Consider the following 12,463-nt stretch of genomic DNA (forward strand, 5'->3'; position numbering starts at 1 on the left):
TTTTATTATTTTTTATAACAAATACTTCTTATCATATGATAAAAAGTTAATTTAATGCATGCTAGCAGAATCAAATAGGCTTATTTTGATTAATTAAAATAGATTGTGATCTTTCTAAAATTATATCCAAGATGACTATACTTGGCAAAGAATATGGAATTCGAGCTTCTTAATTAGACAGTATAGTACTTAATCCTTTAACACGTTTTTATGTTCAAAGATAATATCTAAAGGGAACTGTTTTTGAGATTTCAAGTTAGAATATGAAGGATGAAATAAAATTAGAAAAACAACTCATTAATATTAAAATTTGTTTATTAGAATCAGTTTAATAATTTAAATTTTAATTGTCTAATATCAGATTGTTGCTAGTTTTATTAAGGATATTTAAATGATTTTACCATAGTTAAAAATCCATATTAAAATTGCAAAATATGGTATACTTCGTAAGTTTACTTATGTTTTAGCCTGTTTAAAATAAAGCAAAATTAAATAAAGGTAATTACTAATCTATTTTATTTGAGGAGAATATATAGTATAATTTTTTCATAATTTATAATTTATATAGTTGAATATAAACGTGTACTATGAGGAATTTTGAAATATCCCTACTCTAACCCTTCTCAAACTCTTCCAAGTTACTAGAAATTCTATCTTCCTCCGCCACTTGGTTTTTAAGATTCCTGATTGGTTTAGATCTCCTCATTAGATTCAGGTTCTCTTGTTCTCAAAGAGGAAGTAGGGTTTGTTTCAGTCCTATATAAGTTTCACATTCTGTTTTAGTTTCTTCACTTGCTTTCTTCTTCTTTCTTAAATTTTGTTTCATCCTCTACTGTGTCCAAACTCTGACCTAACACCCTAAACCACAAGAAGAAGATCAAACATGTCGGTTGCCATGGCTGATCACCTTCAAGTTATAAACCCTCACAAGTACGTTAACATCGACGGAAAGCGGTTTAAGTTCATCATCAAGTTCCCTCAGATTCCTAAGATACAAGACAACTCTGAAATTTCCATGCCTCTTCAGAAATCCATACCCAAACCCAAACAGAATCCTGACATAGCCATTGAAAATCCTAAGACATTCGTACCCAAACCAGAGACTCAGAAACCACTGCTTAAACCCAAGAGACAAGAGAATCTTGGCATGTCTCATCACTTGAAAACCCCAACGAAATTGATGCCTAAACGACAGATTCAGAAACCCAAGAGATCGAGTCATATTCACGTTGCCATGCCTGATCAAAGTAAAGACCGTAAGAAATTGATACCCAGACCAGAGATTCTTGAAGACAAGAAGCCACACAACGGATTCTTGAGGGATAACATAAAAGAACAGATTCTTCAAGGTTTATCAATGGTGTTTCAAGAAGCTCAGGATGAAGAATTCAGGACTGAACTAAAAAGGTGCAATCCAGGGCTGATTGCCTCTTCTATTGAATCTCTACTGTTTGTCAAATGGGGATTGTCCAACACGGCATGCCGCCCCAAGTACCGATCGCTGATATTCAACGTTAAAGATCCTAAGAATCCAGATTTTAGAAGAAAACTTCTTCTCGGAACAATCAAACCAGAAGAATTGGCTAATATGAACGCACAAGAGATGGCCAGTGACGATAGAAAGCGTGAGAACCAAGTCATCCGAGAAAGAAAATTATACCCAAACTGCAATAAATCATGAGCCAAAAAATTCAGTAGATTTGTATCTGATTTCCATTTATTAGTTGTAATTGTTCTTCTTTTAGTTCTATGTAGTGACAGTGGAAGAACTAGTAGAATGATCTGATTTTGTAGATTTTATAACTGTTAAGTAGCAAATGCAAGAAAAGTACATTTTTTGCATATATACCTATTTTGTGTTTCAGCAATTTATTTTTTGTTCAACCTAGCTACTTGTAATTTCATCTTAGTTAGTTTTTAAATTTTTGATTTGACCATTAAGAGTTTTTGACGAAATGCATCTAAGGTTTATGTTGATTTTTTTTTTTTTGATAAATGGTATGTGTATTAGCTCAACCACAAAATGTGAATGGCAAAAAAACTAATAAAAAAATGGAAAAAGAAATACAAACTTCTAAAAACATCCATATAAGAATAAGAAAAAGCCGGATGAGTCGACTTATAAAACATCACCGCCTTACAAACACTATCAAAAATAATGTCCTGCATCCTCATCGTTCTGAATATGAAATTTATGTTGAGTTGATCTTATGCAGATGGTATTAACTAGTCTTGTTTCAGTCAAAACATTAGCAGGAAATATAGAAAATTATAAGACTAAAATTATTAATTACAGAGGAACAAGTATACAAGGGGTATTTATCAAAAAAAAAAGTATACAAGGGGTATTGTAAGTTTGTAACAGAATCTACAGACTCATAAGCAATAATTTGAGCGAAATTCTTGAGCTTTGGTTCAAATCAACATCAAGAGAAAAATTTGGTTCGATTCTATTTGTTCTGAAAATATAAATAAGTTTAATTTGATATTATAAAAACTTAATTTCAATTCGGTTTTGGACCTAATTATTTTTAGATAAACTCCTAATATAAACCAATCTAAAATAATCAAATTATAAAAAAATCGTATTTTTAGTTCAGTTTGGTTTTGAAAATAATTTTTTTATTTAAATTCTATAATAAATCAAATAAAAATAATAGATCGAATCGAATCAACGAGTCTAATATGATTAATTTATAAAATTTACATCCTTAAAATTTCAATTTGGCTAATTTTTTTAAAAAAAAAGCATTTTGATTCAGTTAAATTTGATGTTTAAGAAAACAAATTCAATTCGGTTCGATTCAGTTCAAGACATTAATTTTTTTAATTAAGTTCCAATAAAAACCAAGCCAAAATCATTAAATTGAACTAAAAAACCTGACTCAACTCAATTAGAAAAATATTAAATTCTTACTATTTTGGTTCGATTTTCAAAAAATAAATTGTTTTTCTTTGATTTGGTGTGAACCAAAAGTACATTTTTAAATTTTATAAATGAGAATAAATTTTAGTTTTTAAAATATTTTATTAATATATAATACTAAATAAATTATATATAAAATAAAAAAATATTTTTTATTTTTAATCACCCATTTGAAGTAAGAGATTTTGCTGTACCCTAGCAATTTTGTTTTACTGTACAGCGCTATCGTTTACTAGTAATGCAATTTGAACAATACAATTTTGAAAAACTTGTTCACTCCGTTCTTCTTCTTATTCTTGAATGTGGATCATCAATTAATCCGATTGAAACTCCAAAAAATGGATTTATCAGAAGACTGGAAATCTGGATTCCCAATCGGAATTGTTTTTGACCCACCTCTACTTCTCTCCGATTCAGCCGGTCCTCTTTTCTTCAACCCAAATCCAAATTCTTTAACTCAGCTTTTCAACTCTCCGTTATTTCCTCCTATTCTAAACCCACCTCCAAATCTTTCTTTATCAAGATTCATCGCCACTTCAACTGCCCATGATGCTCCTATCCCTGACTCTACTGCTTCCGCCATTGCCTCCGTTTTCGGCCCTCAATTCCATGACGAAATCGCTGAGACTTTGCTGGGTCATAACCATCTTCAATTCCTTAAAATCCCACTTCAAAATGATGTCCTTGTGTTTTTCTCAACTGGGCTTAACCATGATCAAGTGGGGTTTCTATTACTTTCTGTCAAAGATGGGAGCTTGTGTGCTGTCGGGGATTCGAAAGGCGGCGTCTTTGTTGCTGATAAAGATTTGAACCAAAAGATTGTCGGAATTTTGGTGAACCCGGATGGGGATTTTGAAGGTAATGCTTCTGTTATTGGGTACTTGTTGGTTTTTACTACGTATTCTGTGCATTGGTTTTGTGTTAAGAGTGGTGAAAGGCCTGTTGTGAGTTATGTTGGTGGCAAGGTTTTTAAGAGTTGCTCTGTGGTGGATGCTTGTTGGAGCCCTCATTTGAGTAAGGAGAGTGTGGTGTTGTTGGAGAACGGTCAGTTGTTTTTGTTTGATTTGAAGTCTGATCAGTCTGACTCGTATTTTAGAGGTACTATGTTGAAAGTATTGTGGGATGGTTCGGGTAAGTCTAGGAATTGTAGGTGGCTGGGATGTGAGTTCAGTTGGCATCCTAGGATTTTGATTGTTGCGCGTTCGGATGCTGTTTTTCTGGTTGATTGGAGGTATGATGTCTTTAAAGTGACTAGTCTGGCGAAAATTGATATGTTTGGTCGGTATGCTCCGGCTGAGAAGGAATTCCTAGCGTTTTCCAAAGCAGTTTCTGATCATTTTCATTTTGTTTTGGCTTCTAACAACATGCTAGTTCTATGTGATGTGCGCAAGCCATTGAGGGCAGTGTTGCAATGGGCTCATGGTCTTGATAATCCATGTTATATTGATGTGTGTAGACTGTCTGAATTAAGGTCGAACTCAATAAACAATGAGCATGAATGGGCAACTGATTCTGGTTTTGGCATTATTTTAGGATCATTTTGGAATTGCGAGTTTAGTCTGTTTTGCTACGGGCCATCTCTGCCTGCTCGAAAAGGTTCAATTGCTTTAGAAATTTCAGAAATTTCTAAATCTTCCTATGCATGGGAGCTCCCTTCTGATCTTTTGTTGTCAGGTAATAAATGTCGATGTGGAAATTGTCTTGTTAGAGAAGAGTTTCTAAAGGATTCACTTCCTGAGTGGATTGATTGGCAGCAGAAGAAAGAGAGAATTTTGGGCTTTGGAATTTTAAGCAAAGATCTCTCATCGTTGCTTTTTGAGTCTGATGAATATGGTGGATTTACTTTGATTAGATTGATGTCCTCAGGGAAGCTTGAATTACAGAGATACTATGCATCGTGGGATTTGGTTACAAAGTTAGAAGAAGGTCATAGAGATCCATTGTTGTGTAATGAAGACAACTTGCTTTTCTCCTTGGATAATGAGAAATACAGGTTTCCTAAAATATTTAAGTATTTGAAGTTGGATTACCTCTCTGCGTATATTAATGGTAACCTTCTCCAAGCCTTGGACTTAAATCTGATAAAGACTTGCGAGGATCCTCAACAAAAAGAATCTTTTAGTATAGAATTTCACGAAATACTGTGTGAGAAATTAAATACGTGCGGGTTCGGTAAGTTTAGAACTTTCCCTGCCATTAATGCTGTTTTTAACAACATCAACTTGCCAACAAGCGTACATGAGGTGGCTATGAGTAGCATGTGGGCAAGCTTGCCAATGGAACTCTTACAACTTGCCTTTTCCAGCTACAATGAATTTCTTGAAGCTCTTTTGGACCAGAAGAAGGTTGCTTTAGAATTTTTAGATGTACCTGACATACCCCAGTTACCTCCATTTTTCTTAAGGAAGCCATCAAGCCGAAGCAGTAAGTGGTCAAGTAAAGTACCACGCAGTGAGGTTCTTGTTGGGCCAGTTATTCCTCTTCCTATTTTGATTACGCTTCATGAATTACGTAATGGCTGCCCAAACTCACAGGAGGGATTTAGTAGGTTCTCATCAGAAATTGAACTCAACAATCAATGCAAGGAAGTAATGCAAGTGGCCAGAGTAATGGCCATGCCAGATTCTACTATTGAGCTTCGTGATCATGATGATGATGATGCTGTCTCGCTTGGCGATGACAGAGATGATATTTGGGCTGATTCAGAAAAACCGAAGCCTTTATGTTTATATCGCCCTGTTGCAGAACTGGGCTCTGTAGAAGGTCACAAAGAGAGCAAATCCGTTCACAAGGATGATAAATTTGGTTTCATGTTAGCAAAAGTGCATGCAAAAGACCCCAAAAACAACAAGAAGATGGAAAGTATGGGACAAGAATTATTTGATGATCTGTGTCCTATTCACATGAAATTTGATGCTGCAGACATGGAGTTCAGCTCAAAGGAAATGAAAGCTTATAATTCGTTGAAGAGGGAATTCTCAAAATGGCAAGAAGGATTCAAACCATTTCAGGGTTTTCGTGATCGATTTGAAAACTAATTCTGAAATCTTAGGCTTTGTTTGGTTAGTTTTGTTTTTAGACTTTTCTTATTTCTTTTCTATTTTTAGAATAGAAGACGATGTTTACTGACCTACAACAGAAAGACCTGTATAGTAAAAACAATGGAATTTTGGCTTGTTTATTTTATCTGCAGCAAAAATCATGTGTTAAACAAACAAAGCCTTAGCAAGAAACAAATTTGGTTTGTATGGCACCTTTTTTTAATTATCTTGAGAAAGAAATTCCAGTTTTGTGTGTTAACTTATTTATTTGTTGATTATTGGTTCTTTTCCCCTCAATTTATTGGAAAATACAGGCAGCAAAAGGTCGGGAGAAGAAATGGAAGTTTCCAATTGACGGAGACTTTATCAGAGTCATTTTTGATTGCTCAACGTGATGCTTCCAAACAAAGTGAGGATTGCCTCTTTAAGCTTATTGTTTCCATGGTGTGATATTTGATTATGATATATAATGGTTCTTCTGATCTTAGTTTATTGAAACTATGTAATTGGTTTATTAAATGGTTTTTGCATTAGTAAATGATGTCATTCTTTCAGGGATCTGCTAGAACTAGCATTCTGGGAGAGATCAATATTAACTTGGCAAGCTACAGGAATTCAAGAACTGTTGTTCCTGTTTCATTGCCTCTGAAAACATGTAGCCATGGGACTATTTTACAAGTCATTCATCCATCAAGTTTTTATGATAGGTTCCTGATTTCACCGTATTTGTGTTATTGTTCTCTTATATTACTGCAGAAATATTACATAGTTTTAATCTTCAATCTCACATATTTTATTCAACTTGTTTATTTTTGAATAACTTCATTGCAGCTTAATCTGTGATTGCAGACCTTTAGTTTGCACTCATGGCTCCAACCTCAATTTATTATTCTAAACCAAATCCTAAGACTGTAATCTTACTATATTCTCATCTGATGTTCTTCTTTTGGTTCATTATTTGAAAGAATGATGTTTAGTTGCAAATTGATCATTATGGTTTTGTTTTAGAAAATAAAAATAATGGATTTTCTTGTTTTTTTAATTATATATACCTTCTCAAGACGAACAAATCATGAAAGCAGACGACTGATGAACGTTATGCAGCTTTATTTTCTTAAGGGGCAAGAAGAATTGCTTCAGGGATTTTGTGCTCAACTGCATCTTCAGCAAAATATTGATTTGATTCATAGTATAACTGCTCGACTCACGGTGACTGAATGATTATTTAATTTTGAGTTGTGGATTGTGTTTTATCTATTAGTTTTTGGTACTTTAATACACTTCTCCAGTTTCTTTAATAGGTTTAAATATATAGTTCAAATTCATTACTAGTGATTTTCTATTGGTTGTTGCTAGCTTTAGATCCTGTTAATTTACATTTGAACCGTACTTTTGTACTTGGCTAATTCATAAGTATACCATTTTATTAAGCTTTTGCTTGTTTCTGTTAGCTCCTTTTGACTGTAAGATAACTGCATAATCAATAACTAGTTGTGTTCTGGCAAAAAAAATAACTAGTTGTGTGAATAATTGCATTAAAAAATTGATGAAATATGGCATTCTACGACATCAGGATTATAAATCGGACAAATATGAAACATGGTGGTTCTTCCTAACAATGAGTACTTCTCGGTGAATGGCTGAAACGCTTCTTTCTATAGAGTTTCAGTTTCGGCAATCTTCTGCTGTAGGCCTTTGGGTATGCTTTCGGAGCTTGGCAGTAGCTTTTCCGAAGGATGTTTACTAGATCTGATCATTTTTTATTCATCAGTTGTCTCTGTTTGCCTCACCAACACTTTTTTCTGCAGGCGTCTCGTCCAAACCTGTAGCTTTTCCTGTAAAAGGAACTCATCCCATTGGGGCCACAACACAAAACCTTCCTCCGCAGTGAACACGTAGACTCCGCAATGTGGACGCCTTTCCTTGCAACTGCTACGGATTTTAGATAGCATCGGAAATTTGACATATAGCTTCATGTGACGAGCGAAGACACAGGTAGCCTCGAATAATTCTTCTTCACGTTCTCCTTTGGTATCAACAATATCTTGATGGTTGATCTCCTCCCCATAGTCTCTTAGAATGCAAGCAGATTATCATTCATTCTTTTTTGATGAACGATTATCATTCATTCTTAATGCTAAGTTTATATTTATGTACGGATTTGGCAGTATTAATTTAATACAATTTGAGTTGAAAATGAATTTAGCTTCTTTTCTTTCCTCGAGTGACAAGCATAGGTTAAATTGAATTGTTTTAGAAAGTGGAAGACCACCTCCAAAAAATAATATAGTTTTAGCTTTTTATTTAATTGATGTATAATTTCTTAAATTAACTTTTATATTGTTATAGTATTTGTAAAAGACATAATTACTTTTTGTGAACGAGAAATATATGATTATTCAACTCCTGAAATTTCATGTATCATATCAATTACTCTCTGACATAAAATATATTTTAAATTATTTTAGATTTTATAATATTGTACTAAAACATACTCCTGTTAGATTTTTCGTTTACTAATATTATACTAGCCTCAATTGATATGATGTGACATTCATTAGAAAAAAAAATCTTGTGCTAATTAATAAAAATAATCACTCGTTAAATAGCAAATTAATTGGCGACTTTTTTCTTTATAATTAAGTGCTATTTAATTGTTAGTTATTTTTATTAATTACACAACTTGTCATGAGTATGTCACATAATAACAGAGATACACAGTACACTTAGCACTAACATATGTAAAAATCGAACCGGATTAGAAATTAAATCAAACTAAAATCGTAACTACGGTTTGTTTATTAGAAGAATATTGGTTGGTGTGTGTTTCTATAGAAATTCGATTTTTATTTTTGTTTGGATATTTTAAAATCAAATTAATTGCCAAAAAAGTGTTTGAAAAAATTGCAGGGAAATGCATTTATGGTGATTAAACTTTTTCTATTTTATTTTTTAAGTAGCTAAATTTGTCGGTTATTTGGTGATTTAGTGTCTATGACATGTAGAAATAATTAATAATATTGTTACAAAAAATAACTTAAATATCCTTCCCTCATTTTATTATAACCCAATTTCTTTCTTATTTTGTTCTTTTATTTTTTATATTTATATTATCACATTTTCTCATATATCTATCCATTTATTTTATATTAGTTTGGTATTATAAAAAGAACAAAAATGAAATTTTTGAAAAATAAATTACTCATACTTCTCTTTTGAATAAATTGATAATATTTATATTCTTGTGAATGACAAAAATATTTAATGGTAAAATATTCGGTACGTATATATCTTTTATATTCGTATTAATTAACTTTTGTACTTTTTAAGTAACTTAATTAAGCATTAAATTTTTTTCACATCCACAAAAAGAAAAGAGATTAAATTTAGCTTCTTTCTCATTAAAAAAAAAAATCAATTTAGCATTACCTATAGAATAAGTCAAACACTCTTTCAGAAATAACAAAAGAAGTCCAAGGTACAAAGCATTACGAAATTAACAAATGTAAACACTAAATTGAATAGAAAATAAGTTGGAATATTAAAATAGAAAAAATTGAAAAGTTAAGATGTCATTAGTCCATTTCTTCCAAAACAAATGGCTGTTTTTGCAACTTCTCCTTTGTTTCACTTGTGTTGTGTCTGTTGTGCAGTTAGTTTGTATTCAGTTCTGTTGGCCTCCGATCAAACAGCTCCCAATCTCCATTAAACTCTCAATCTTTTGCTTTAATCACATCACTTCCGATCTGGGCTCTGCTTAAATTCTCATTTTTAGATCTTTTTTTTCACTTTTCACTGTCTTTGTAGCTCTCTGTTTGCATCCTTTACAAGACCATTGATCCCATTAGTTTGTTGAGTGTTTTCTTTTGATCGAAAAGGTTAGATTTTGATAAGTGGGTTAATTATCTACAGAGATTCAAGCAATGGCTATTTGTTTTCAGGTCAGTATTATTTATTTGTTAGATTTATTTGTGTTTAGCTTATGAGAAATGAATATAGGAACAAAAAGTGATCTTTTAATTCTCAGGTTTAGAATGGAATTGTTGAATTGTGATTGTATTCACTTGATTTCATCCAAAAGTGAAGCCAGCGTGTATTTTTGGTTATCAAATTTCATGGAATGGACTTCATTTTTGTGTTGTTGTAATTGCTAGAACGATCTAGAATATTTCTAATGTCTTATGGTTCTCATTTTCAGGAAGGAGTTGTTGTAAAGCTTTGATTCCTCTACCAAAGAAGAAGGTATGGAAACGAATTGAAATTTATAATTTTGATGATTGCACGGACACTTCATTCAATCGACGTGTCTCGTTTCGGAAACGTATCAGACACTTGACGTTTCGGACACCAAACTTCATTTTTACATAGAGAAAGTTTGCCCCGTTTCCCCGAGTTCGTGTCCATGCTACCTAGCTTAGGAACTAGGAAGAATAGCATTCAATTAATTAAACACAGCAGAACCCTTTTGAGTGTGTACATTTTTCCTTTCAAAGAAGAAATGAGATCAATGCAATTTTTGAGCAGTTTTTGAATCTTCTATTTCCAGTAAGGTTGAGGAATTGTGCTGTTAATTAGAGTTCTTCGATTTGGTTTAGCTCATAGATTGTATTGATTTTGTCATTTCTTATGCTAATGGAAAAACTGTGATACGTTGCGTTTTGTGAGCTTGTAATCTTAGCTTTTCACTTTCTGTTAGAGTTTCCATTTTATTGATACAGAAGTGCAAGTTTAAAATCATTGTTGACTGAGGCTTTGATTTGGTTATATGTGCAGGAATCTTTAGTTGTTTAAAGATTTTGCTTCAAGCCGACTTCAGAAAATGGGGAGAGCAAGAGGGAAAGGAAAGAAGCATAGTGTTAGTGTTATCGCTTCACATGAAGATCATGTTAGTGTTAAAGAAGAAAATACTGCTGTTGATAAGAAAAGAGGAAGGTCGACAATGGATGATAATGGAGAAGAAACTGCAGAGATAATGGAAGATGGCATGGACGCCAAAGAATCAGTTGCTTGTAAGGATGTTAAAAGTCCATCCACTGCCGAGAATGGATTGAAAAGAAAAAGGGCAGTACATGCTAAAGAAAGCACAGCTTCGGTGAAAGAGGAAAATGGTGTTGGAAACAAATTGAGTGGTGGTAATTCAACAATGAGTACTGGGTTTAGACATATTGGGAGCAGGCGAAAAAATAAGCCTCGACGGGCTGCTGAAGCTGTTGTCGAGTGCTGGTGACATCCTATTTGCTGGCTCTGCTCCTTTTTGGTAACGGAGTGCTACCATTTCTTTTTTTTGCTTTCAATACGCATTATTGGTATAGAAATTTCATTTCCACCATTTGTCCTCCTCAAAATGATTAAACTATTTGAATCTGTTTTGGTTGACAAGCACCAATCTTTGTAAAAGCTATGGTATCTATCAAATTGTGTTTAGCTCATGAAATCAGATTCAAGAGAAGCAATAGTTTTCGTGTTGTTTCTTTGTCTAGATTTCTTGCTGATCCTAGTTAGATTTGCGATATAGAGACGAAGGCCGTATAGATTCAGAATGCAAGACTCTGGTAATCTCCATCACGAGGAGCTACTCCGTTTGGGCATTTGATTTAAGTATATGCTTTTTGTATTTCTAATCGCTGATTCAATTCCTTAGGAGTAGATACTTCTGAATGTCGATTTGAAGATTATGATATTAGCTATACAGTTTATACTTCATTAAAGCTGCATAGACTTATTAGAATTGTGATAATTACATTTGGTTATGACAAATGAAAAGCTTCATTCTTCCTTTAAAGAAGAATATTGCTTGCTAATATCATGCTTTTTTGTCTCCTTTCCTGCCTGGATGAATATCTTGTTAGCTTCTTCTCTGAAACTTTTTCCAGTCTTACGTGTCTGCGATTTATTTTGTTTGCCGGAACACTTATGAAAACATTTAAACTCTATAGTTTATTTTTTCATATCGGTGTTTCCATTTTCATACTACATAACTTGTCATTATCCTGAAAAGCATGGACATATTTGCACTAAACTGTTGGTAGTTTAATTAGCTTTAGTATTCCTTTTTCTTCTGTTTGCAAAACATATAATGGGATCAATCAAATTTTTCTGCACGTAAAATAACTCGTTGATTGCTCGGAGTTCTGCAAGTCTTAACAGAAGGCCGAGATTCTAAACAGGGGTCAAGCAATCGTTTTTTGTTGTTGAATAAACTTTTTTTTTTCATTTAGGTTTCTAAATTTTAATTCTTTCTTTAAATGAGTTTTTTCCGGCCAAAATGCATCCGTGGATTTTGACACGTGTCAATCATATTTTGCTAATTTTATCTTAAAAACTTGTCTCATATATATAATTCTATTTAGGTAGAGAGTTTTTAGGCCAAACTATACATACATAGTTTTTAGGAAAAATAAATATTTTATGGCAGTCACTTGAGTATTTTTGGCCGGGAGACCTCCCATTCGAAAAGATAAAAGTTTGATAAATAAAATGAAAAACTGAAAGCTCC

At 32.9% G+C, this 12,463-nt stretch overlaps 3 protein-coding genes across 9 annotated transcripts; all 3 read left to right on the forward strand.

The window, feature by feature from the left end:
* Positions 1 to 750: 750 nt before the first annotated feature.
* On the forward strand, positions 751 to 1,793 carry LOC126679190 (transcription elongation factor TFIIS-like). Its single transcript, XM_050374170.2, has one exon. It carries the CDS (start codon positions 884 to 886, stop codon positions 1,679 to 1,681), a length of 798 nt encoding a protein of 265 aa, XP_050230127.1. The 5' UTR covers positions 751 to 883; the 3' UTR covers positions 1,682 to 1,793.
* A 1,351-nt stretch (positions 1,794 to 3,144) lies between these two features.
* Positions 3,145 to 8,168, forward strand: LOC126679182 (uncharacterized). Of its 7 annotated transcripts, XM_050374153.2 has the most exons (6): positions 3,146 to 5,988; positions 6,120 to 6,167; positions 6,282 to 6,376; positions 6,523 to 7,176; positions 7,541 to 7,666; positions 7,776 to 8,168. In XM_050374153.2, the coding sequence occupies exon 1, from the start codon at positions 3,265 to 3,267 to the stop codon at positions 5,962 to 5,964; it is 2,700 nt and encodes an 899-aa protein (XP_050230110.1). In that variant the 5' UTR covers positions 3,146 to 3,264; the 3' UTR covers positions 5,965 to 5,988; positions 6,120 to 6,167; positions 6,282 to 6,376; positions 6,523 to 7,176; positions 7,541 to 7,666; positions 7,776 to 8,168. The 7 variants fall into 7 exon arrangements, with proteins under 7 accessions (XP_050230114.1, XP_050230110.1, XP_050230106.1 ...); XM_050374157.2 differs by having other exon boundaries at positions 3,145 to 3,784; positions 4,460 to 6,376; XM_050374149.2 differs by having other exon boundaries at positions 3,146 to 6,167.
* A 1,418-nt stretch (positions 8,169 to 9,586) lies between these two features.
* Positions 9,587 to 11,768, forward strand: LOC126679193 (uncharacterized). The gene is made up of 3 exons (XM_050374173.2): positions 9,587 to 9,908; positions 10,166 to 10,209; positions 10,741 to 11,768. Exon 3 carries the CDS (start codon positions 10,787 to 10,789, stop codon positions 11,192 to 11,194), a length of 408 nt encoding a protein of 135 aa, XP_050230130.1. The 5' UTR covers positions 9,587 to 9,908; positions 10,166 to 10,209; positions 10,741 to 10,786; the 3' UTR covers positions 11,195 to 11,768.
* Positions 11,769 to 12,463: the final 695 nt, after the last annotated feature.

The sequence above is a fragment of the Mercurialis annua genome, linkage group LG4 (assembly GCF_937616625.2).
Source record: "Mercurialis annua linkage group LG4, ddMerAnnu1.2, whole genome shotgun sequence".
Taxonomy (NCBI): domain Eukaryota; kingdom Viridiplantae; phylum Streptophyta; class Magnoliopsida; order Malpighiales; family Euphorbiaceae; genus Mercurialis; species Mercurialis annua.